The 27,270-nt window shown below is 39.9% G+C and overlaps 1 protein-coding gene across 1 annotated transcript in view; it reads right to left on the bottom strand.

Moving 5' to 3' along the window:
- Positions 1-26,586, bottom strand: part of NLRP2 (NLR family pyrin domain containing 2) — a 32,397-nt gene extending 5,811 nt beyond the window's left edge. Inside the window, exons 1-8 of the mRNA XM_063089916.1 lie at positions 26,307-26,586; positions 23,494-23,538; positions 20,252-20,326; positions 16,522-18,118; positions 12,963-13,133; positions 3,200-3,364; positions 1,403-1,573; positions 911-1,081 (exon numbers count right to left, since the gene is read on the bottom strand). Of these exons, the coding sequence (XP_062945986.1) occupies positions 911-1,081; positions 1,403-1,573; positions 3,200-3,364; positions 12,963-13,133; positions 16,522-18,118; positions 20,252-20,326; positions 23,494-23,538; positions 26,307-26,586 (2,675 nt within the window). The remainder of the gene's footprint in view (positions 1-910; positions 1,082-1,402; positions 1,574-3,199; positions 3,365-12,962; positions 13,134-16,521; positions 18,119-20,251; positions 20,327-23,493; positions 23,539-26,306) is intronic.
- Positions 26,587-27,270: the final 684 nt, after the last annotated feature.

The following is a 27,270-nucleotide window of genomic DNA, read 5'->3' as shown; positions in this document are numbered from 1 at the left end:
ATTAATTATATTAGCAGGAAACCAAAGATGACCGAAGTTATTGTCTGCTGTCACAGGCAGAAAAATGGCCCTCCAAGATATTCATGTTGTCATCCCCAGAGCTTGTGAATTTGTTACTTCACATGGCAAATGGGACTTAGCAGATGTGATTGAGACTAACGACCTGCCAAGAGCTGTTGCTAACGAAGAAAGAAAGAAAGAAAAAAAGAAAGAAAGAAAAAGAGACTAAGGACTTTGACATGGCAAGATTGTCCCAGAGTCTACAGAGGGTCCGAATCTAATCATGAGTCCTTCCTGCTTGGAGTGAGAGAGATTTGATGTGAGGAGGACTTCAACCCACTGCTGTTGGCTTTGAAGATGGATAAGGGGCCCATGAGACAAGGAAGGCAGGGACTCTTACAAGTGGCCAAACCCCAGGGAATAACGATCATGTGATATTTCTAGGGAGGTGGGACCACAGGCAGCCTTAGCATCCCTGTGCCCCAAGCAAGGCACAACAGCAGCCAAGGGACATAGGAAATGGAGGGCTTCAAATGACAGATGTGAAGGTGACCCACATGGAGAGGAGCAGAGATATACTCCCATGGCTTGGCAATTTATAAATGTATAGAAACTTCCATGACTGTGGGGTCAGAGAGGAAGATCCAAGTGATACTAAAATTAAGTATTGACAACTTAGCAAAATGGGGGCATGAATCAAAAAAAAAAAAAAAGTTTAATTGAAGTTTAGAAAGACAAGGACTTGACCTCTCCCCAGGTCCCACCAGTTGTAACCAGTAACATTACACTTGGGGTATTTAGAGGAATTGAGTGTCTTTATAACTGTCCTACTTGAATCCAGAGGGCTGTGTGTGCACATATTCTCTCTCTCCCCTCCCCTGACCCCCACAGGCCGACAGTGGGGACTTACACCAGAGTCTGTAGTTTACATTCAGGGTAACTCAAGCCTTCACACAGAATTTTCACCCCATTATCCCCGAGGTCATTCTTGGCCAAGCACAGGTGTGTCAGCCTCTGGTTGACGATCAAAGCACAAGAGAGCTCCTTGCAAGAGGCTTCTGTTAGGTGACAGTTTTCCAACCTGCAAAAATGTCAGCAAATGGTAAGATGGTGAGACAATTTCTAAAGTCTAACCTTCTCAGCCATCTCTGAATGCTAAATTGCTAAAGCCCTTCTTGCTAATTCTCCACCCTGTCTCATGTGCTTAATGATCACATAAAGAAGTAGAAATGAGAGAAGAACAAGATGCACAAGCTATCTGCCTGGGTTGGTCTAAAAATGGGAGCCAGACATTTATGTTAGTAGGGGGTTCTATATGGGTTGTCCAGCAAGTCTCTCTACTTTTTCTCTTCTGTGGCCCTAGATTTAAACTGAGATGCTCAATGGGAGGAGAAAGACTTACGACAACTTCTGCAGGAAGCACTTTGGGTATATCAAAGTCCTATACAGAATCTTGACACCTTTGTCCAGGAGTTCATTGTCTGAGAGGTCCAGGCATGTCAGGGACTGGTTGCTTTTGAGGGCCAAGGAGAGATCATCCCATTGCTTAGTGGTGGCAGAACAAGATACCAACCTGTGGGAGAAATGGGAACAAGACATTCTTGAGAATCCAAACACTGTAGAATTGCCTCCAGTTTTATATCTTGCTTATTATGTTACACCCCAGCCTGAATTATCTGGAGCAGTGGTTATCAAAGTGTGATCTTTGGACCAGCTGTGTTAGCCTCATCTGGGAACCAGCTAGAAATGCAAATTTTCATTGTGACCCCAAAACTCTGGATCCAGACTCCAATAATCTATGTTTCAAGATGATCTGTGTTCACATGGAAGATGTGTTAAAACAAATATGTGGGCCATATCCCCAGAATTTGATTCAGAAGTTCTAAGGTAAGACCTAAGAATTTGCATTTTTAACAAGTTTTCAGATGATGCTTCTGCTTTTGATCTGGGGACCACGTGTTGAAAACTACTTATTCAGAAGTGCAGTCAATTAAGCATATCATACAACATGGCACCCATATTCTATTTATGGAGACATTTACAGGCAAAAAATACTTCATTGGAACATTATATATATCCTCATGGCCTCTGGAGTCTTTTTTTTTTTTTAAATCTTGGTTCTTCCATTTACTACATATGAAAACGTGTCTACTTACCTTTAGTAAGGAAATAAAAGCCATATCCTCATGTTGAATGTTTAAAGCTGATAATCCCCATGAAATGCCAAGTGAAATACCTGCCACATAGCCATAGCTAAAACTCACTAAAATTAAGCTAAAAACTACTTTTCCTTTACAGCCTAAACTATAATGGAGGAACCATATTTAACTAGGGAATTGGAACACAGCATAGACTATTAACTGCTTCCATGATATAAACTGAACTTATATGGAGTCTCCTCCTTCCATTTTAGGTAACAATTTATTCATTGAGAAACAAATTAGTGACCCGAATATTCAATCATTTCCTTTTTTTTTTTTCCTGGATAATCCTCACAGGAGAAGGAAAGGAGGGTCACTTGTAATGATTAGCAATGATAACAGCTACCATTGAATGCACATGTGCTTGGACTTGGGTTTCATTCAATCCTCAAATCCTTGTGAGATGTACATTATCCCATTTTACTGATGCGAAGACCTAATTAAATAGCCCAAGATCATAGCAGTCAAGGCAGAGTACAATTTGAGGCCAATGACCACCTTAAACTGTGTTTCTGCTACTGCTCAAATGTGGTCAAGTGAGGATCAATGGAACCCCATGACAAATGGCGATAATTATCATCAGGGAAACCATGTGTAGAACTTCCCATGGGGGAATCTCTCAGATCAGAGGACGACCAGAAAAGGGGCAACTTGATGCCCCTGATAGATGAAGCCCTTAGCTGGTATTCTAAATCGTGACATAGGAGAAATACCATACATTAAAAAATGATCTCTGATAGAGGATGATATCCAGATTCTGGGAGTTTCTTTGAGCTCAGAGCTGTTATGTGTGGTTATCCAGGTTGTTTAATGCTCAAGTCACATAGAAACTGAACTCCATGTTCTATATGTGGCCATGTGCCCTGAGTAGCATTGTTCCCAATTAGAATCAGGGACCTCTTTTTTTTTTTTTTTTTTCTTTCTAATTTACACAGATTTGCTATATAGGCTTGTGGCAGCTCTGTAAATTGAAGGCTGTTAGTGATGGAGAGATATACCTGAGATGCTGCAGGTTACATTTTGGATGTCTCAAGACCTCACACAAAGAGGGAAGCATATCATTCTGCTCATTGCCTTGAAGGGTCAGATGCGTTAGAGTCTTGTGACCACTAACAGAGAGGCAGAAGGTCCAATAAGCATCAGCTGGGGAAATATCTTTGAGGCTAAGGGAGAGAAAACCAAAGTGTTATCTTGATATAAAAAGAAACAAAGGGCTATGTTTCAATTTTAGAAACTATTTTTTCATATTTAATTTTTTTCCATCTTTATTGAGGTGTTATTGACAAAAGTTGTATATATCTAAGGTGTATGACAATGTTTTGATATATGCACACTTTGTAAAATAATTGCCACAATCAAGCTAATTAACATATCTATCACCTCACATAGTACCATTTTCTTTTTGTGTGTGTGTGGTGAGAACACTTAAAATCTACTCTCTTAGCAGCTTTCAATTATACAGTACTGTTAACTGTATTCACACTGCTGTATGTTAGGTTTCCAGAGCTTATTCATCTTGCATAATTGAAGCTTTGTACACTTGGCCAACATCTCCCTTTAGAAACTACTAGAAGCTCCAATTTCTTCAGTCACATCAAACTTCTGCAAAAGGGAAATAAGTCATAAACAGTTGTTTCAGACAAAAGCTGTTCTTTTATGGCTTCTTGAAAAAGGTAATGAACAGCAGCATCTCTTTTCTCTGAAGTGTTACCTTTTGTAAGCACTATTTCCTGTGGAGTACTTTGACTCCAGGGAATTTTTCTTGCATTTAGACTCAGGATTGCATGGCCAATGTAACCCTCAGTGGGCAAAAGGTCTTATACCTCCACATTGAGAAAGAAAAACACAAAAGAATACTTGCAACTTGAGGTTTCAGCTAAACTGAAAATTTCATTGATATCAACGCCAATTTAGCTGAGTAAATTGTGTTTAGACTTCCACCCCAAGCCCAACACCTGTCCAAATTTAAGCTTGTAGGACTTTCCAAGCACACTATCTATGCAGATGAATCTTAGATCCAGGAAGACTCTGAAATGATGTTTTATGTGGAAAAGAGCACACTCTGCTCTGAATATAAGTATTTAAATTATATAATTACCTTTTCTTGATGCTTCTTAGCCCCACCGTTTCTTTCCAACTTCATACATAACTACATATACTTTTTGTCATATGCAGACCAACATATATCCTGCCCAAGTAACTTGTAATGCTTAGTTCTCAGGCATGTCTCAGACTGTCACTCTCCATCTCTATCAGTGAGTCCCAGCCTGGCATAATTTTAACCCCTAAAAGACATTTGGCAACGTCTAGAGACATTTTTTATTTTCACAAATGGGGGAGGAGGAGGACGCTGGCATCTGGTATGTAGAGGCCAGGGATGCTGCTACACATCTTACAATGCATTGGACACTTTCTCTGCTGTGGATTGATTGAATTGTGTCCCCCAAAGTCCATATACTAGAAGCTTAATTCTCACTGTAACTGTTGAGGGTGGGAAATCCTATGATAGTAATTGAAAGGAGGGGCTATGAAGAGGTGATTAGATTGTATGACCGTGCCATAGTGAATGGATTAATGGTGGTGGTCAGGGACGTGATTCTAAGGGCTTTAAACAGAGAGCACATGAGAGTCTCTCTATATGCTCCACCATTTCCTGCCATGTGAGACCCCTGCAATGCTGTAAAGCCACCATCAAGAAGACCCTCTTCAGATGTGTTCCGTGGACTTTGGACTTTGCAGCCTCAGAAACTATAAGCAATAAATTTCATTTTCTTATAAATTAACCAGTTCCAGGTATTTTGTTACAAGCAATAGAAACAGACCAATACACCCTCCAACAAAGAAATATACACCCCCAGATGGCAGGAGTGCCGATGACCTCGGGAGCCGAAAGCAGCTCCCGCCAACAGACAGCAGGCATACACAGGACCTCTGGAGCTGAGGGCAGCTGCTGCCCCTGCTGCGAGCACTGCTTCTGTCTGGGTGGTCCACCACAGCCACTGCCACCACCACCACTGCACAAGGGCAGTTGGCTGCCACAGCAGCAACTCCCCTGCTACAGCAGCCATCTTGGCCATGCAGGTGGCCTGCTGATCACCTGACTGCATTGACACAAGGAGAGTCACCAGTGGATCTAGGGGAATGAGGTGAACCAGCTCAGACCTGTGACCCAGAGGCCCAACCCACAGGAGGAATTATGCTGCCACACGTAGGAGCACACTTGGGGGTAGGAGGTACATGTGCAGCCCATGTAACTGCCTTAATCCCAGGAGAGACACGTGGAGTCCTGAGAGAGCAAAAACCCAAGATACTCAAATAGAGTAAGGAAGAAAATTTCCAATGACCATCAACCCATCCCCCAACCAGGAGAAGCAAGGACCCAGGAGGAGCCTATGCCCACATGAAAGAGGAAAGAGAAACCCCCACCCATTCAGCTAAAGAGCTCCAGTATACCCCAGTGCACCCATTAGGGTCATAGTACACTAACCATGTTGCCAACAAGTCCACACAGGGACACTCTCCCTGGCCAAAGAACAATATGGCAGACAGGCCCTCCTCCCAAGAACTTGAGAATCTGCCCATGTCCTTGATGAACAAAACCTCTGGTCACTAACCTCAGAAAGGAATCACTAAATACCCTAGTGCCTAGGCCACAGAGGCACTTACTTTCAACTCCAACACTGAATACAGCTAAAGTCCCCACACAGGACTATACCATTGTCTCTATCCAGAATCAATACTAAAACATCCTATTCAACTGTCAATATAAAACACATTTATAGGAGGGAGTCACTTTCCTCAAAGCCCACTTCACAGTGATAGAAGAAGCAACTGCTCTACCAGATGACCAGACATCAAAGTAGAGATACTAGAAATATGAAAAAACAAAATGTGACATCACCAAAGGAATACAATAATTCTCATGTACCAGACCCCATAGAGCATGAAATCCTTGAAATGTCTGAAAGGAAATTCTGAGCAACAATCTTAAGGAAAGTCAATGCAATAGAAGAAGACTCAGTTAGACAACACAACAAAATGGGAAAAAATATCCAGGATATGAAGGAGAAAATCTACAGAGATTAATACCTTAAAAAAGAATGTAGTGGAACTCCTAGAATTCATTCAACAAAATAAAAAAGCACACCTGAGAGCTTAAGCAGCAGGATAGAGAAAGCAGAAGAACTTCTGATCTTGAAGACGGTCTTTTCAAAATAATCCAAGTAGACCCCCCCCCCAAAAAAAAAAGAAAAGAAAAAAGAAATTTAAAAAATGAAGAAAATCTAAGAGAGCTTTAAGGGCACAAACATCTGAATCATGGGTGTTTCAGAAGGGGAGAAAAAGAAAAAGGGACTGAAAGTCTATTCAATGAAATAATAGCAGAAAACTTCCCAGATATAGGTAGAGACACAGACCTTCAGATCCAGAAAGTTCAATGATCCCCAAACAGATTTAATCCAAAAAGGTACTCTCCAAGACACATTATAGTCAAACTGGGAAAGCTCAAGACAGAGAATCTAGAGAATCTTAAAAACAGCAAGAGAAAAGCATCAAGTCACCTATGAGAGAGTTCCCATTAGACTAATAGCAGACTTCTCAACAGAAACTCTACATGCCAAAAGAATGGGATGATATATTCAAAATAATAAAAGAAAAATCTGCCAACCAAGAACACTATACCCAGCAAGGCTATCCTTCAGAAATGAGGGAGAAATAGGGATTTCCCAGACAAACAAAAACTGCAGGAGTTCACCACTTGACCAGCCCTACATAACATCCCCAAGGGAGTCCTGCATCTGGAATCAAAAAAATAATCACTACTGTATTAGTCCAGGTTCTCTAGAGAGACAGAATCAATAGGATATGTTATAATTATATGAGAGGGATTTATTGGGGGAATCAGCTCATATGGCTATGAAGAAAAGTCCCACGATAGGCCGTCTATAAACTGGATGCCAGTAGCGTGGCTCAGTCCAAGTCCAAAGGCCTCAAAACCAGGGAAGCTGATGGTGTCCTTGGTGTAAGTTCTGGAACCCAAAAGCTGAAGAGTCTCAAGCTCTGATGTCCACGGACAGGAGAGAAGAGTGTATCCCAGCTCCAGCAGATCGAGAGAGAACTTCACCTCTTTTCTCTGTCTTTTGTTCTCTCCAGACCCCCAGTGGACTGGACGGTTCCCACCCACACTGAGGGTGGGCCTTTCCCACCCAGGCCACTCAGACTCTCATACTAGTCTCTGCTGGAAACACCCTCATGGACACATCTAAAAAGATAGCTTTACCAGGTTTCTCAGCATTCCTTCATCTAACCAAGTTGACATCTAGAATTAACCTTCACAACTACCATGAATACACAACAAAGAACAAAACCCCCTGGTAGAAAAATGCAAATGACAAAGAGAAAGAAACTATATCTTACCATCCCCCAAAACAACAAACACTGAAGACTAACAATAAAAGGGGAAGAAAGGAACAAATGATATTTAAAACATACAAATGGAAAATGATAAAATGCCAGGAATAAGACAATACCTTTCAATAACAACCCTAAATATAAATGGATTAAACTCCCACTCAAAGGACAGACTGACTGATTGTATTAAAAACTAGGCCCAACTATATACTGTCTACAAGAGACTCACCTCACCTGTAAAGACACACACAGACTAATAGTGAAGGGAAGGAAAAAGATATACCACACAAATGGAAACCCAAACCAAGCAGCAGTAGCTATTTTTATATTGGATAAAATAGACTTTAAACAAAAAACCATAAAAAGAGACAAAGAAGGACATTACATAATGATAAAGGGACCTATCCAGCAAGACATAACAATCATGAATATATGTGCACTCAATACCAGAGCACCCAGATATATAAAGCAAACCCTATAAGACCTAAAGATAGAGACGGGCTCCAATATGATCATAGTTGTAAACCTGATCATTCCTTTCTCAGCACTGGACAAATCATCTAGGCAACAAGTCAGAGAAACACAGGATTTAAACTACATTTTAGACCAATAGGACCTGGCAGATATCCATAGTACATTTCATCCAACAACTACAAAATATACAATCTTCTCATGAGCACATGTAACATTCTCCAGGATAAACCACATGCTAGGTCACAAACCGAGTCTTAAATTTTAAAAAATTGAAATCATTTCAAGTATCTTTTCAGACCACAATGGATTAAAACTAGAAATCAATAAGAAGTGAAATTCAGGGAACTATACAAGCACGTGGAAATTAAACAACATGCTCCTCGACAACCTATGAGTCCAAGAAGAAATTAAACAGGTAATCAAAAAATGTCTTGAAACTAATGAAAATAAAGACACATCATACCAAAACCTTTGGGATACTGCAATAGCAGTACTAAGAGGAAAGCTTATGGCAATAAATTCTTATATCAAAAGAACAGAAAGATTTCAAATAAACAACCTAACACTACACTTCAAAGAACTACAAAAACAAGAACACTCCAATCCCCAAATTAGTAGATGGAAGGAAATAAGATAAGAATAGAAATAAATGAAATAGAGATCCAAAGAATGATATAAAAGACTTATGAAACAAAAAGTTGGTTTTCTGAGAAGATAAACAAAATAGACAATCCATTAGGTAGGCTAACTAAAAAAAGAAGAGAGAAGGCCCAAATAACGAAAATTAGAAATGAAAAAGGAGACATTACAAATGATACCACAGAGATACAAAGAATCATTAGAGACTATTATAAACAACTATACACCAACAAATTTGAAAACCTGGAGAAAATGGATAAACTAATGGACACATAAAAACTACTAAGACTGAACCAAGAAGAAATAGAAAACCTGAAGAGATGAATAACAAGCAGCGAGATTGAAACAGTAATCAGCAGTCTCCCCAAAAGAGCCCAGGACCAGATGGCTTTATGGCTGAATTCTACCAAACCTTTAAAGAGGAATTAACACCAATTCTCTTCAAACTATTTCAAAAAATTGAAACAGAGGCCACTCTCCCATACTTATTAAATGAAGCCAGCATCACACTGATACTGAAACCAAAGATACAACAAATAAAGAAAACTATAGGCCAACATCTTTGATGAACATACATGCAAAAATTCTCAACAGAATATTAGCAATCCAAATACAGCAACACATCAAAAAATTATACAGCATGCTCAAATGGGATTCATCCCAGGGATGCAAGGATGATTCAACATATAGAAATCAAGAAATGTGATACACCACATCAACAAAATCAAGGACAAAAACCATAGGATCATCTCAATAGATGCAGAGAAAGCATTTGACAAAATTCAACATCCCTTCACAATAGACTCTCAGCAAATTAGGTATAGAAGTAAAGTATCTCAACACAATAAAAGCTATATATGACAAACCCACTACCAATATCATCCTGAATGGGGAAAAGCTAAAAGCTTTTCCCTAGGAATAGAAACAAGACAAGGATGCCCTCTCTCACCACTCCCATTTAACATAGTATTGGAAGTACTAGCCAGAGTGATCAGGGAAGAGAAAGAAATATGCGCATTCAGACTGGAAAAGATGAAGTCAAAATGTCCCTGTTTGCAGATGACATGATCCTATATATAGAAAAACCTAAAGACTACCCAAAAACTTATAGCTGATAGATGATTTAGGTGCAGTATACAAAATTAACATGCAAAAATCAGTAGCATTTTAATACGCCAATAACAAACTAGCAAAAAAAAGAAATCAAGAAAGCAAGCCCATTTACAATAGTCACCAAAAAAACACCCCCCAAAAAACCAAAAAAAACCCCACCTAGGAATCAATTTAACCTAGGAGGTGAAAGATCACTACAATGAGAACTAGAAAGCACTGCTGAAAGAAATTAAAGAGGACACAAAAAGATAGAAAGACATCCCATGCTCTTGGATTGGAAGAATTAACATTGTGAAAATGTCCGTACTACCCAAAGTGATCTACAGATTCAATGCAATCCCTATCAAATGACATTCTTCACAGAAATAGAAGAAACATAGGGCTGGCCTGTGGCTCACTTGGGAGAGTGTGGTGCTGATAACACCAAGGCCATGGGTTCGGATCCCTATATAGGGAAGGCCAGTTAGCTCACTTGGGAGAGTGTGGTGCTGACAACACCAAGTCAAGGGTTAGGATCCCCTTACCCTTTAAAAAAAAAGAAAGAAAGAAAGAAAGAAAAATAGAAGAAACATCCTATCATTCATATGGAACAACAAAAGACCCCAAATAGCCAAACCAAAATAAATCCTGAGCAAAACATAAATAAATAAAACTGAAGTCATAACACTACATGACTTCAAATTGTACTACAAAGGTATAGTAATCAAAACAGCATGGTACTGGCACAAAACGAGACACTTGGACCAATGGAGCAGAACAGAGAACCCAGAAATCGCCCCGTATACTTACAACTAACTGATCTTTGATGAAGGCACCAAACACGTACATTGAGGAAAGGAGACCCTCTTCAATAAACAGTGCTGGGAAAACTGGACATCCATATGTAGAAGAATGAAACTAGACCCATACCTCTCACCATATATCAAAATCAACTCAAAATAGATTAAAGAGTTAAACGTAAGTCCTGAAACTATAAAACTCCTAAAAGAATACATATGGGAAACAATTCAGGAGGTAGCACTGGGCAAAGACTTTATGAATAGGACCCTAAAAGCATAGGCAACAACCACAACAACAAATAAACAAATGGGATTATATCAAACTAACAAGCTTCTTCACAGCAGAAGAAACAACTGACTAAGTGAAAAGATACCCTACAGAATGGGAGAAAATATCTGCAAACTATACATATAAGGGATTAATATCCAGAATATACAATGAACTTAAGCAACAGTAAAAAAATAAGTAACCCAATGAAAACATGGGTAAAGGAGCTGAAGAGGCATTTCTCAAAGGAAGATACACAAATGGCCAACTGACACATGAATAAATGCTCAACACCACTCAGCATCAGGGAAGTGCAAATCAAAAGCCCACTGAGGTATCTCATCCCAGTTAGACTGGCTATTATCAAAAAGGCAGAATAACAAAAGCTGGTGAGGATGCAAAGGAAGGGGAACCCTCCTACACTGTTAGTTGGACTGTAAATTAGTTCAGCTAGTATAGAGGTTCCTCAAACAACTTCAGGTAAAACTACCGTATGATCCAGCAATCCCACTGTTGGGTATATACCCAAAGAAATGGAAATCATCATGTCGAAGGGAAACCTGCACTCCCATGTTTATTGCAGCTCTATTTATAATAGCCAAGAATTGGAACCCACCTAAATGTCCATCAATGGACAACTGTATAAGGAAAATGTGGTATATGTACACAATGGAATACTACCACACCATGAAAAAGACCAAAATTCTGCTCTTTGCAGCAACATGGATGAACTTAGAGAAAATTACGTTCGGTGAAGGAAGACAGGCACAGGAAGAGAAATACCACATGTCCTCACTCATAAGTGGGAGCTAAAAAAAAAAAATAAAAAGAGAAAGAAATCACAATCACAATAACTCTTTGAACTTTCTACAGGAGAGAACAGAACTGAGGCCACTAGAGGTGGGAAAGGATTAAGGGTAGGAGGGGTTACAGCTATCCCACTATTGGGAATATACCCAGAAGAATGGAAATCATCAAGTCGAAGGTATACCTGTTTCCCAATGTTCATCGCAGCCCTCTTTACAATAGCCAAGAGTTGGAACCAGCCCAAATGCCCATCATCGGATGAGTGGATACGGAAAATGTGGTACATCTACACAATGGAATACTACTCAGCTATAAAAACGAATGAAATACTGCCATTTGCAACAACATGGATGGACCTTGAGAGAATTATATTAAGTGAAACAAGTCAGGCACAGAAAGAGAAATACCACATGTTCTCACTTATTGGTGGGAGCTAAAAATTAATATATAAATTCACACACACACACACACACACACAGACACACACACACACACACACACACACACACGCGCACACAAACCGGGGGGGGGGGGAGAAGATATAACAACCACAATTATTTGAAGTTGATATGACAAGCAAACAGAAAGGACATTGTTGGGGGGGATGGGGGGGGAGAAGGGAGGGAGGTTTTGGTGATGGGGAGCAATAATCAGCCACAATGTATATCGACAAAATAAAATTAAAAAAAAAAAATTAAAAAAAAATAAATAAATAAATGTCAATTAAAAAAAAAAAAAAAAAAGGGTAGGAGGGGTTAATGACAAGCTGGTAAAGGGCCACAAAAAATGATTACATTGTGTATTGTTGAATATACTAATTATCCTGATTTGAGCATCACATATTGCACATAGGTATTGATATTCAATGCTGTGACCCACAAATATGTACAATTATGTTTCAATAATAATTTTTTTTCAATAATAATTTTAAAAAATGTATATATACAGCCTCAAATGTCAACAGAGATTGAGAAATCCTGCTCTACATAATGTCCCTTGGTTTTCATAACAGAATGAAAACTCTCCCCAGAATCTTGAATGTTCTTCTTTTTGGTGTTTCGTGGATACCCGAACCATATTTCATCCTGCATTAAAATTACCATCATGTTTCTCCCACTAGACAAATTTAAAGACATGACCTTCTCAGTTCCTTGTGTCTCGAGCACCCTGTTGGGGTCCAGGACAGTAATAAAAAATATTGCTCCAATATTAAAAATGTAAAGAACTGGTAGTGTCCTAGGGATTTTAATCCAGGGATTAGCTTCTACTTACACTGCTTTCTGGAGATTACAGGTGTCAGAGGCAATTTGTTCACAAAGAATCTTCACTGATGAGGTACTCAGGAAGCTCTGACTGATGTCCAGAAATATCAGATTCTTATTTGAGCCAAACATGGAACAAAGGTCCATCCAGAAAGGAAGAATGTGTCGCTCATTCTGAGACCTACATGAAAGAGAAGAAGGGGGTTATTGACTCAATATTGCTGGAAAGAAAAATCAACATTTGTCCATCATGGCAAATGTATTTAGGATTGCTTTGAGCACACACCTCCAATAAACACGTATAACTTTAAAATTTGGATAATTTTGTCAGAACAACTCATCACCTAAGATATCATTGGTAAGAATAAGTTAAAATTCTAGCACATCATTGATAAAAGATTGAGAGCCATATACAGATCAATAATGGATATTTACATTGGAATAGTTTCTCCGTGTATAATTATGCTACTAAACTGAATATGTTTGGTTCCTTTGTTTATTTTTTATTTTTAGGAATTGGTTTTTCCTCCCAATTTTATTTTTGTCTTATAATTATGTAAAATATTGATATAGTTCCAAAGTTGACTGTCCATAATAAAAAATATTCGAAGAAAAAAAATAATGAATATTTGAATACTTGATGGTTTATCCGTATATATAATGATTGGCCATTTTTCAAGCTAATTTACAATGATGTTTGTTGACCTAAAGTTATGTCTGTAAAAACTTACGAAAATAAAATTTTTAAGTAGTTACATATTCATGAACTCAGATTTTTCAAATAATGCTTATTTTCTTCTGGTGGTTGCCTCTGGGTGGTAGGATTTTTGAGGGTGACATGGTTTCCTTGCATTTTTCAATCTTGCTTTAATTTCCTATTTACGTATGGTATCCTTGTAATCACAAAAAAGTATTTTGATTTCCGAGAAGATCATGAGGATAACTGAAACCATGACTGTCATAAAGTTAACAGAGATTTTAATTATTGCCTAGGAAATACTGCAGAACCTAGGGAGTAGTCTAATACCTGAAGGCTTTTATGGAAGAAAACAAAGTAAAGGTGTCAAAGGAATAAAAGTAACCCAGTAAGCTAAATATAATAACCAGCAAAACATAATTGAAAGAATCAGTTAATATTTAAGCTTTTTTATGCCAAGCATTTTGAACAATTTTAGAATGAGACACATTTAAAACATATTACTCTGAAGTAGGCACAATAGCGATGTGAAGATAATGAAATGAAGATGTGGAAAGTATTCTACTTGCCCCACGTCACCCAGCTAGTAACAGAGACAGTATGCAAAGTCAGACAATCTGATGTCAACATCTGCCTCACTTCCTACCACCTTCTCCCTCTCTGCTTGCAATTGAGCTAAGCTGATTTCAAATCAAGGCAGTCCGTTTTCAGTGATATCGAGGTTCCTCAAAAAACTAAAAATAGAATAACCTCATGACCCAGCCATCTCACTACTGGGTATATACCCAAAGGAAATGAAACCAATGTATCAAAGAGATACCTGCACTCCCAAGTTCATTGCAGCCCTGAGATGTAATCAGCCTAAATGTCCATCAGTGGATAAATGTATTTTAAAAATGTGAAATATATACACAACGGAGTACTATTCGGCTGTTAATAAAAAAAAAAATCCTGTCATTTGCAGCAACATGAATGGAACTGAAGACCATCATGTTGAATGAAGTAAGCCAGGCAAAGAAAGACAAACACCACATGGTCTTGCTCATATGTGGAATTAAAAAAAAAAAAAAAATTCTTATAGAAGTAGGGCACAATAATGGTTACCAGAGGTTCGGAAGGAAGGGGAAGCAGTGGGGAGGGGAACAGGTAGCTTCACTGGTACAAGGTTATAAGTAGATAGGAAGAATAAGTTTTGGTGTTCTAGGCTGACTATAGCTAATAAGTAATATAATATTGCATATTTCTAAATAGCTAGAAAAGATGTTCAACATAATCACCGCAAAGAAAAGATAAACGTTTTTAGGTGATGAATGCATTAGCTATCCTAAGTGAATCACTGTGCAAAATATGCATGTATTGAAATAATCCATTGTAGCCCACAAATACGTACAAATGAAAATAAAGTAAAAAAATAAGAGTCCAGGGCTGGCTGGTTAGCTCAGTTTGAGCACGGCGTTAAAATGCCAAGGTCAAGGGTTCAGATCCCCTTAACAGCCAACTGCCCACCCCCCAGCCCCACCAAAAGGGTCCACCTTCAAAGCCTGATATTTTATCTGATCTGACGGTCAACACGTTGCTTTCAACCTTGCCTCTAACCCTTTTTCCCCTTTCTATGTTGAATGTTGATCACTTAGTTACTGTGTGTTCTGAAGACCAACTGGCCTTCCTCCTGCAGAGAGGGAAGAAGATTATAAGAGACCATGTTTTGGGGATGCTCTTATCAAGGCACTAAATGGAAGAGGAATTTTATTTGAGTCAATGTGAATATCTTCCTAACGTTCAAAGGAGCCTGGAGAAGAAATGGAGGAAAAAACTTTATTAGTAGAGTTGGTTGAATAGCAATAGCAAGACTACACAAAGCAGACACTTTGTGATTTGAGATAGGAGAAAGAAAAAAGAAAAAAAGTCAGACAGAACTTAGATTTTCTCAGCTCTAGAGCCCCTTGTTAGGGTATACGTTCGGTTTTACTAGTGGTTCCAGGCTTGATAAACGTCATTCATTCAAAATAAATGACATGATCTTGTTGGGTGCATATAAAATAAATAAATAAATAAATAACTTCATTGTAAATCTCGAGGCAATATGAGGGGGAAAAGCTGTTATCGACCTGGAATTTGTTTTGAAGAGCATCATTTATAAGCTCTAGGAAGAAAATATTGAAGACTGTATAGAGTTAGTGTTAGCACCTGTCTCTTCACGATAAGGTAAGCCAGTCACTAGAACAGCCCCACTCCCTATAACCCTGCTACTGAAAGAGGTGAGGAGGAAATGTCTTGTGATTTGTCTTAGGAATTATAGACAAGAAATGTTGTGGCTCTGCTATGATGGGAAGAACTTACAAGAAGGGAAAGTGGCAGAAGGCATACAAATGGAGCTTTCGTGAAAAGCCTGAGCTTGCATTACAGATCAGAATCATCATAATCAAACCTAGAGACAGCCATTCCTTTTTCCTCTTCTGAGACAGGAGCTCCAAGAACCAGGCAACCAAACTACAGTTAATTAACGACCATTGAACACTGGCATCTTCACTGGTTTTAGCCTGCATGCCAAGGTTAGAAAGAAAACAAACAAAAAATGGACACTATTTCGACTTGGGATCTTGGATGGAAGAGAGAGAAGAGGTTTTTGGTGCAGTCTCTTTTTCAAAACATCTCCTAAAAAGTCCTACAGAGGAAAGATTTAGGTAAGTTAGTTGCATGCCTATCTAAATGTTCAGATGTGAGAAGAAAAAAATGTCAGGATATGGACGAAGGGACGAGGTCTGTGGACTGCTGGTTACTGGGAAGGTAGAAAAATGTATATGTCAAGCTCTGATGGTCCAAAAACTTTGAAGATGGGAGAACTAGTGAAATAAAAGAGAATTCTTCTTACCTTTCAACCTGAGCATCTGATTTCGATGTAATATCATTCATCGGGAATATCCCCTTGGCTACGTGCAGTGTAAGTTCCTGCAAGTTCTGGCAATGCTTGAGGCAGAACGAAGAGTGGATGACGTCTGTCTTATTTTCCAAGTGCAGAGACATTTCCCTGAAGTGGGCCATTGCACCCTTCACCAGCTCTTCGTCCTGAGATTCATAGAGACAGTACAGAACCTCCTCCGTGTCCATCAGTGAGACGACGGGTTTCTCCTCATTGGAGGTTGCTTTGCATTTCAGTAACTCCTGTTTGATCTCCACTGATATTCGGCAACCAAAAGTTGTCTCCAGCTCCTTGGCTCTCTTTTCATTCAAGAGACCAAAGAAGAAGTATCCCACTTGGGTCAGGTTGGGGTTGCTTAATCTTTCTTCCTTGGAGAACAGCTTCTGCACATCCCCAATGTCCCACCTACGGCTATCCCCGTCTTCCTCCTCGTTCTCCAGGACATAGAACATAGCTGCAAAAAACTGCTGGACACTGAGGTGGAGGAAGGAGTAGCAGCCCTCACAGTCTCTGTCCTTCTGGAGGACGTTCTTGTCCAGGAAAGGACAGAGGTCAGACTCCTTTACCCCAAGCCTCTCGAGGTCTTCTCTGTCAAACACGGATGTCTGTGTCCACGTGCCCTCGGCAGCCAGGAGACACAGAGCCTTCAGCGGGCCTCGGAGGGACTGACCCGGGCAGCTGCCAGGTGCCTGCATGAACTGGCTGCAGAGAAAACGCAGGAACAGCGACGTGGTGGTCTGGCAGGTCAGGCTGGGGTCTTCCCCCTTCTCCATCTGCTGCTTCAGACAAGTGCAGACGATCCAGCACACCGCGGGGGCCGAGCCCAGGTGGAACAAGGCTGCGTTGTTCCTCATCAAGCCAAAAGCTCTCAGTGCTCGATCCTCATCTCCAAAGTGTTTCAAGAAATATGCCTTCCTGTCCAGCTCCAACAAGCCCTCGATTTCTAGGAAGAGGGGCTGTTCGACCAAGAGCCGGAGCTCTCTCAGGGCCTCGGGTCGTGTGGTGATCAGTACAGTGGCCCTGGGGAAAATTTTTCTTATCAGCAAACTGCTCAAGAGGACAGGCACAGGCTGCTTCTCCTCCAAGCCACCACATATATCACTGATGAGTGCCCCAGGAGGTGCTCTCAGCTCATCAAAACCATCGATGATGAACAAGATTTTCTTTTCCTGGGCTAGGACCTCTGTAATGTCATCCTGCAATCCAGGCCAATCTTTGGAGATCAGCTCTGCAAATGTACATGCCCCCATGTGGTTGAGTTCCTTGCAGCTGAGATAGAAAACATACTTGAATGTCTGACTGAGGTCATCATTCATCCAGGCCAGCACCAACTTCTTTGCCAAGGTGGTTTTCCCAAAGCCCGCAGGGCCGTGCAGGACCACGGTGTATGGAAATGGCCCTGCAAGCATTCTAGGATTACAGAATGGGATCATCGTCTTGTATCTCTGGGCAACAGTATCATCACTTTCTCTGGCTTCAGACCAAAAGTTGCTTGTCCAGATTTGCAAGAACTTCTTCTGCAACATACTTCTATATTTATCTCCCTTAACTTCAGTGATATAAGGTAGGGGATAGACAGGGTATATTATTCAACAGGAAGACAAAAAATACAATTATTTTAAGTAGGAAAGGAAAAAAAAGAGAAATGAGGTTCACAAAGAGCAACTTGACACCATTCTCGCTCCAGGAGGATTTGATACAAACCTAGGTTTTCTCTTTCCAAGATTTTCTTAGCTTCTTCCAAGTTTGTCACATATTCTCCCTGCACTTCTGTAACCTCTGCAAGATAAAAACTAAAGTGAGCTTGACACATAAACAGATGTGCTTCCTTGATCAGAAGCATGATGATACAGGAGTCCAGAGTCTAATCTGAATTCTTCATCCAGATTGTGTGCTGGAAAGTGCAATAGCTGGTTTATAGACATGAATGGAGCAAATGACTCTCTAAACCAAGTACACGATTCTACTCTGTGGAGCCATAATGAGAAATACTAGTTCCATCAAAATTCAACGTGACTTATTTTAACTACTTGTCCTAGTTCAGTGGAAAAGATAGACAATTATAGATTTCACCATAATATCCTTAACTTATTATTGCTACTTTAATATTTGAGTAAATAAGTAATGGCATGTCTAAGATATCAGACAACCTCTAAATAGTATCTAAGTAGATACCCAGGAGAAATGAAAATTTGCACATGAATATTCTGTAGCAAACCAGAATATGCCACCTCAAAATATGCCTTTTTCGCATAAGGATTATTTGGAGCTAACGGCAATGGAGAAGAAACAGATATAAGAAAAGCTCTCTTCCCTTCCCTATTTGCCTAAAAAAGGAGTCTTCCCACCTCCTTACAAGGAAGGACAAAGTTAACCACCAGAGACAAATTTACAAAGGTATTTCAAAAGGTTCATGGAAAAATTTGTGGTAATGGGCATGCTGCCAGTATGGATCTGGCCATCACATCTTGGGCACGAGTGGTGACAGTCAGCTTTGCACTCCATGAATATTCATAACCAATTAAAAAAAAAAGAATTAAAAGATAATATGAATCTTTCCATGAACTTTTTCAAGTAAGCTTGTAGACTCTAATCAGCCTGGAGACAGCACCAGAGGAATCTACATAACAAACTTTACTAACTCCCATTTATCCGCCTTCCCATGATTTGTAACCCCGTAGAAGCTCAAAGTCCTTTTCCTTTGCCTTGTCACTTCTCTAAAATTCACTGTTGTTGAAGATGCTATATAAGCTGGAGTTTTAAGACACTTTGAGAATTAAACTTATCTGGGTATCTTAAACTTATCACAAACTCAGCTCAAGTGAGTCACCTACCTCATAATAGGTCTCAATTTCTCATCTGTGAGTTGATATTGCCTGAGCATTAAAAATGGCAAAATCTAAGAGAAACTCTATACAACACACTCCTAACTATCTATGAACTGAATGTTGATTCTCTCCAGTGTTCATTCTCCCTCTATTATTATGAAAGGGAAGGAGGCATTCTTCATGAGGCAATTAGTGTGTATATGAGAAACACGGTCGTCCCTTGGTATCTGTGGGGGACTGGTTCTAAGACCCCCCCCCCCCAAGGATACCAAAATCCTCAGATGCTTGAGTCCCTGATATAAAATGACACAGTACTTGCATATAACCTATGCAATCCTCCCATGTACTTTTTCTCTATCTCGATTACTTATAATACCTAATAAATGTAAATACAATGTAAATACTATGTAAATAGTTGTTATATTGCATTGTTTTAAAATTTGTGCTATTCTTTATTGTTGTATTGCTTTTTTTAAAATCATTTTTCTTTCAAATATATATGTATTTTTTTAAAATAGATAACCGGTAAGGGGATGGTAACCTTTGACTTGGTGTTGTCAGCACCACGCTCTCCCAAGTGAGCTAACCGACCATCCCTATATAGGATCCGAACCCGTGGCCTTGGTGTTATCAGCACCGCACTCTCCCAAGTGGGCCACGGGCCGGCCCTCTTTTTCAAGTATTTTCAATTGGTGGTAGGATGAATCTGCAGATGTGAAATGCACAGATACTGAGGGCTGACTGTAGTGGATAAAACGAGATTGGAGAGAGATGGAATTCTCTGGAGTGGGAAAAGGCAGCAAGGAGGATATTCTTCACTCAGAACATACAAGTTGGAGTAAACTGAGGCCAACCTAGCTTTCCTTCTTCAAAACGCTGTAGTATTTCTTCCAGGTCGTCATGTTTTGGTTTTTCAGTCCATGTCATCCCTGAAGAAAAGAAGAGACATTATGATCTTGTCACTCTGCTAGTACTGAAACTTCTGTTTGGGAGTCAGTGGGACTTCAAGATGGCTTAAGTTCAACTGTGGGGTCCCCATATTTAAGGCCAGATTATGTAAAGAGGATGTTAATGAGGTACTGGACATAACAAAGTGTCAGGCCATGATCTCATGTTTAGACACCTTTTCTGGTAAGGGAATTTAGATGCCTGGGTGAAAAATAGGCACATACACACAATCAATCATTCTTCAGGGCATCAGAAAGTTGTCATGGATTAACTCCCGGGTTTCTGATGAGGTAGAGAAAATTACATTGTTCTGGGAAGGAACATAAGAAGAGGGTGGAGTCATAATGAAAGAAAGATCTGAAGTTCAACACTGGAGAATAAAGAGATGAGGAATTTCTGAAAAGATACCCAGGAGGCAACTGGACATGAGCATCTGAACTTCAGGGTAAATGCTAATCTGAATATAAACTTTGGAAAGTCTTCAGGATAGAAACAGCTGGTAAGACTTCAAGGGATATCACCCAGGACCGGTATGCTGAGTGAGAAAACAGCAAGCCAGTCATCCGTTTTGAAGATTAAGATGGGGAACAATTATTCTATTTTATGAAGTGTTGCCTGATTCTAGAACTGCAATAAAGCCAATGGATATTTAAAAAAAAAAAAAAATTTAGGTGAAAGAACAGGAACTCTGAAAGAACTGAGGAAAAAAGTAATCACATACGAGTAATAAAATTAGGACAACAATGTCATAGAAACCGAGAGTAAGACTTTAAACAAATGCTAAGTGAGATAAGACAGACGCAGAAAGACAAATATTGTACAGTCTCACTTACATGTGGAATCTTATAAAGTCAAACTCATGGGTAGAAGCAGAGTAGTTATTGGGGGCTGGGGATGGGGGAAATGGGGAGGTATTGGTCAAAGGGTACAAATTTTCAGTTTTAAAATGAACAAGTTCATGTACCCACCAGTTGGTCCCTGCCCCCCAAAATTCCAGTGTACAGCACACGTGGTGATGGATGTTAATTAATTTGATTGTGATAATCATTACACAATGTGTGTGTGTGTGTGTATATATATATATCAAATTATCACACTGTACACCTTAAATATATTCAATCTTTATCAATTCAATATTTTAAATAAAGAAAAAGCTGGCTGGTTGCTCAATGGTTAGTGTGTGTTGCTGCTAACACCAAGGTCAAGAGTTCATTCAGATCTCCATACTGGCTAGCAGCCAAAAAAAAGTAATTGGATTACCTGAGGTTTAGGTGTGAATGACTGTGGAGGGACTTTTCAAACCACCCCCCCCAGTTTAGAATATGACTACAGCTCAAGGCAATAGTAAAGAAGTACAGTCATCCCTTGGTATCATGGGGGACTGGTTCCAGGACCCGACCCTGACCCCACCCCAACAGATACCAAAATCCACTGATGCTCGAGTCCCTTACATAAAATGGTGTCGTATTTTGCATATAATCTTTGCATACCCTTCCATGTACTTTTTATTTTTTATTTTCATTTTGTTTTGGTGACTGGCGGGTAAGGGGATCTGAACCTTTGACCTTGGTGTTACAACACCGTGCTGTAACCCATTGAGATAAGTGGCCAGCCCTCTGTATACCTTAAATCATCTCTAGATTTCTTATAATTAATATCAAATACAATATAAATGCTTTCAAGACTGGCCAGTTAGCTCAGTTGATTAGAGTGTAGCCTTGTACAAGCAAGGTCGTGGGTTCGGATCCACATACGGGCTAGCTACAAAAAAAAAGGGGGACAACCTGCACTCCCATGCTTATTGCAGCTCTATTTACAATAGCCAAGAGTTGGAACCAACCTAAATGTCCATTGTAGGATGACTGGATAGGGAAAATGTGGTATATTTATACAATGGAATACTACTCTGCCACAAAAAAAGAATGAAATACTGCCATTCACAGCAACATGGATTAACTTAGAGAAAATTATGTTAAGTGAAATAAGCCAGGCACAGAAAGAGAAATATTGCATGTCCTCACTTATATGTGGGAGCTAATAAAAATACACAAATAGATTAATAAGCAAATAAGTAAAAGAAGAAAGACACAACAATCACAATAAAACATTGAACTTTTAAGAGAAGAAAACAGAACTGAGGTTACCAGAGGAGGGAAAGGGGGAGTCGGAGAGGGAAAAGGGAGGAGTTGATAGAGGGCCACAAAACTGATTACATTGTATAATGAAGAATATACTAATTATCCTGATTTGATTGTCACATATTGCACACAGGTATTGATATTTAATGCTGTACCTCACAGATATATACAATCAACTATGTTCCAATAATAAATTTTTAAAAAGCAAAACAATTCTTTGTAAATAGTTGTTATACTCTACTGTTCAGATAATAATGACAAGAAATGATAATCTGTACATGTTCCGTACAGATGCAATCATCCAGTTTTTTCCCCCGAATATTTTTGATGTGCTGTTGGTTGAATTTATGGCTACAGAATCCATGGCTATGGAATGCTGACTGTATATCAGTGATGTCAAGAGAAGAGAATATTGCAGGGGGAAAAATTACTAACCCCCAAATCCTTTTGATTAGGGTTAGCAAAAATTTTTTTTTCCTGTAAAGGGCCAGATAATAAATATTTTCTGCTTTGCAGATCATATGGTCCTGTTTATACCTACCTGTCTCTACAAAAGCAGAACAGGTGATGTAGCAAATGGGCATGCTGTGTTCAAATAAAACTTTATTAACAGACACAGAAATGGATTTTTTTTTTTTTAACCATTTAAAAATGTAAAAACTATTCTCAGCTGTGGGCTATACAAAAACAAATGGGGGGTCTGGATTATGTTTTGGGCTGCTGTAGTTTGCCAATCCTTACTTTAGTTTAAAAATCTTGAGCTTGTTTAGATTCAGAGATAAAGCTCACTCTTTCCTGTATTTGTATGCATTTACTGATTTCTGGTACAGTTGTCTCATTTTAGCTTTCTGTATCTTCCTGTGACCCATCTGCCTGACAGATTCCTCCTTGGAAGCCCAGATGGGGTTGTGCATTTCTTTGCATTTGTAGTGCTCAGCACAGCATCTCATTAAAACAAATCCCTGAGTCCCCAAATCTCACATGAGAAAATTATAAATAAGGTAACTTACCTAATGATTGAGGCTTTCTTTCCAGAAATGATTTCAAAGCCACTTCTGAAAAAGGAGGAGGTGAAAGAAATTTGCATCTTACAGAGCTCAGACCCTGGTAAGCATACAACTCCTGGGGTTTCCTCTTGCTATTTTCAAATTTGTAATCTCCATAGGACAGGTTGAGGCTAAAACCCTTACCTGTCCATTAAAGACAAGGAATATTAAGCTAAGAACTGATTTCTGGCTAGAAAACTGGCTATTAAAAAATGATAGGATTTCCTTCTTTGAGGCTGTGTAGCATTTCACTGTATATATGCACCACATTTTTAAAAAAATCTATTCATACATTAATGGACACTTAGGTTGATCCTATATCTTCTTGGCTATCGTGAATAATGCTGCAGTAAACATGGGAGTGCAGACATCTCTTTGACATACTGATTTCATTATGCTAAGTGAAATAAGCTGGGCACAGAAAGACAAATACTTCATGAGCTCAGTTATATGTGGAATCTAAAAACATTGATGTCATAGAAACAGAGTAGAATGGTGGTTACAGAGGCTGGGGGTGGGGTTAGGGAAAGGGGAGATGTTGTTCAAAGTGTACAATGTTTCAGTTAGAAAAAAGAATAAGTTTTAGTGATCTACTGCACAATATGGTGACTACAGTTAATAATAATGTATTATATATTTCAAAATTACTAAAGTAGATTTTAGATATTCCTACTACTAAAAGTAGTAAGATGGTAGGTGGGGTGATGAATATGTTAATTACCTCGATTTAATCATTTCACAATGTAAACATGTATCAAAACATCACCTGGGGGCCGATCCCGTGGCCGAGGGTTCGGATCCTATATAGGGATGGCTGGTGCACTCGCTGGCTGAGCGCGGTGTGGGCGACACCAAGCCAAGGGTTACGATCCCCTTACCCTTACCGGTCACACAGACACACACAAAAAAACATCCCCTGGTACCCCATAAATATATACGATTCTTATTTGTCAATTAAAAATAAAATATAAAAAAGAAAAAAAAAGGAAAAAAGGATAAGAAGTATAGCTGTTTTAAATGTACTTGATATGGTGGCTAGCTGGTTAGCTCAGTTGGTTAGAGTGCAGCCTTATAACCAAGATCGTGGGTTCGGATCCCCATAGCGGCCAGACACCAATAAATAAATAAATGTACTTAATGAAGTGCAAGCGAGGGGAAATAATATATTCCCCACAGCAATGCTGTCTGAGATGAATGGAATGACAGCTGAAAAAGCAAACTACCTTTATGATTTTAGGAGAGAAGAAGGCCATGTGAAGACAGAGGCACAGATTGAAGTTATTTCTGCCAGGGAATGTCAGACACCATCAGAAGCTGGAAAAGGCAAAGAAGGATTGTCTCCTAGAGCCTTTAGAGCGAGTGTGGCCCCACTGTCACCTTGAATTTGAACATATGGCTTCCAGAACTGTGAGAAATAAATTTGTTTTTTAAAAAAAATAACTTAAAGTTCTTGTGTAGCCACATTATAAAAGGCAAAAAGGTGAAACTAATTTTCAGAATTTTTATTTAACTCTATCTAGAATGTGATCACTTCAACTTGTAATCAATGTAAAAGTTATTAAAGGGATAATACATAAAGCAATGCAGTTAAAAGCTGGTGCATGGGCTGGCCTGTGGCTCACTTGGGACAGTGCGGTGCTGATAACACCAAGGCCACGGGTTCGGATCCCTATATAGGGATGGCCGGCCCATGGCTCACTTGGGAGAGTGTGGTGCTGACAACACCAAGTCAAGGGTCAAGATCCCCTTGCCCGTAATCTTTTAAAAAAAAAAAAAAAAAAAAAAAGCTAGTGCATATTTTAGCCTTACACCACATCTGAATTCAAACCTGTCACATTTCAAGGGTTCAGTAGCCACAGGTGACTACTGTATTAATCACCCAGACCTAGGATATGTTTCCCACCCTTGGATGCACATTAGCACCACCTAGGAAGCTTTTTAAGAATCCCATTGCCTAGATGGAACCCTAGACCAATTTGTTAAATCAGTATCCCCAATGGTCCTGGATATCAGTATATTTAAAGCTCCCCAGGAGATTCCCACGAGCAGCAACTGACCTGAAACAATGGTTCTCTACCTAAGATTTTGGTCCCAAGGTGACATTTCTCAATGTCTAGAGACATTTTTGGTGGTTACATATTGAAGGAGAGTGCTACTAGCATCTAGTGGGGAGAGAGAGTGCAATGCTAGTACCTGGGAACCAGGGACGCTGCTAAATATCCTTCAACGCACAGGAAGACAGAGTCACCCAGTCCCAAATGCTATCTGTGCTGCAGACATAACAGAAGGTAGATGAGTGAGTGAGTGAGTGAGTGAGTGAGAGTGTGAGAGAGACAGAGAGAGAGACAGACAGACAGACAGATAGAGAGAGAGACAGGGTGGGGGAGAGGGAGGGAGAGGGAGGTGGTTGGGGGAGAGAATGTTTATAGACATGCCATGTGGGGAAGGAAACATAAGTGGGAACTGAAAACAAAACAGGGTATATAATTAACATCAGGAAGGACATGTGAAAGAACGGGATCATGAATACATTTCAGATAAACTGTCTTGAACAGGAGAAGGGAGGTATGGTGAAGAGGCCAGGGTAGATACACAATACCTGGGAAGGGTAGACACAGGTAGACTAGAGGAACCAGGAGAGATACCAACAGACTTAACGAAGCTCTAGCATTTGTGTTCAGGCCAGGTAGCACTTCAGAGGCTCAGTGTTATTTCTAAAACCCTGGAGACTATTCCTTCTTCCTCCTAGGGCACAGTGCGGACTGGTTCCTGCTTACCCTTGAGTTCATCCTTTGCTCTCTCAGAAAGATCCGTTCGGTTCATCTTCTCAAAGACCAGGAGGCTCAACATCTCCACCCAATAGCCGGGGCAGTGGGTGGTGAGAATTTGCACCAGTCGCTTTCCATCTGCCTCTTCTACCTCTGCCTGGGGGAGGTGCTGTAGCTCATTTCCTGGGGAAAGGGTCCTCCACAGAGACTTGAACTTGCTCAGCTCATCCTGGTCGAGCTGTTCCAGAAGAGCCTGCAGGTTGAAATCCAGCTGTGCAGAAGACACCATTTTGTCCCACGTGTGAAATTGGAGTTCTCGAATTATAAAAGAACTAGGGGAAGAAATGAAGAGAGAGAGCAAGCAAGTCAGCACAGCACTCCTATCTCAAATGCTGGTCACCTCTGTGCCACAAACAGGGCTATTCTCACCACCTATCCTGCTCCTTCAAGAACAAACTCCCTGACAGAGGTAAGATTTACATACAACTCTCCTACTCCTTGGCTTGACACGAGTGGTTCATCTTTTGAGAGTCTTGGACTCTGAGAACATGGAAATTCCCGAGGGTGTGAAGGAAGTCTGTACTACTGCGGCTCCTGTACTAGGAGATCGTCTGTTAGTTTTCAGTAAATTTGATGTACAAATGAGCTCGTGAAATCTATTGGCTTTAGTTCTCAATAACAACTTGACATATGGGCCGGCCCGTGGCTCACTCGGGAGAGTGCGGTGCTGATAACACCAAGGCCGCGGGTTGGATCCTATATAGGGATGGCCGGTTGACTCACTGGCTGAGCGTGGTGTTGACAACACCAAGCCAAGGGTTGAGATCCCCTTACCGGTCATCTTTTTTAAAAAAAAAACACAACTTGACATATACTTACCTTAGGAGGTTTATGAACACTAAACTAGGATATCAAGTTGAAAATATCTTTTTTTTGGGGGGCAGCTGGCTGGTACAGGGATCCAAGATCCAAA

The sequence above is a fragment of the Cynocephalus volans genome, chromosome 3, assembly GCF_027409185.1.
Source record: "Cynocephalus volans isolate mCynVol1 chromosome 3, mCynVol1.pri, whole genome shotgun sequence".
NCBI classification, from domain to species: Eukaryota; Metazoa; Chordata; class Mammalia; order Dermoptera; family Cynocephalidae; genus Cynocephalus; species Cynocephalus volans.
This window is presented reverse-complemented; position numbering and strand designations above follow the sequence as displayed.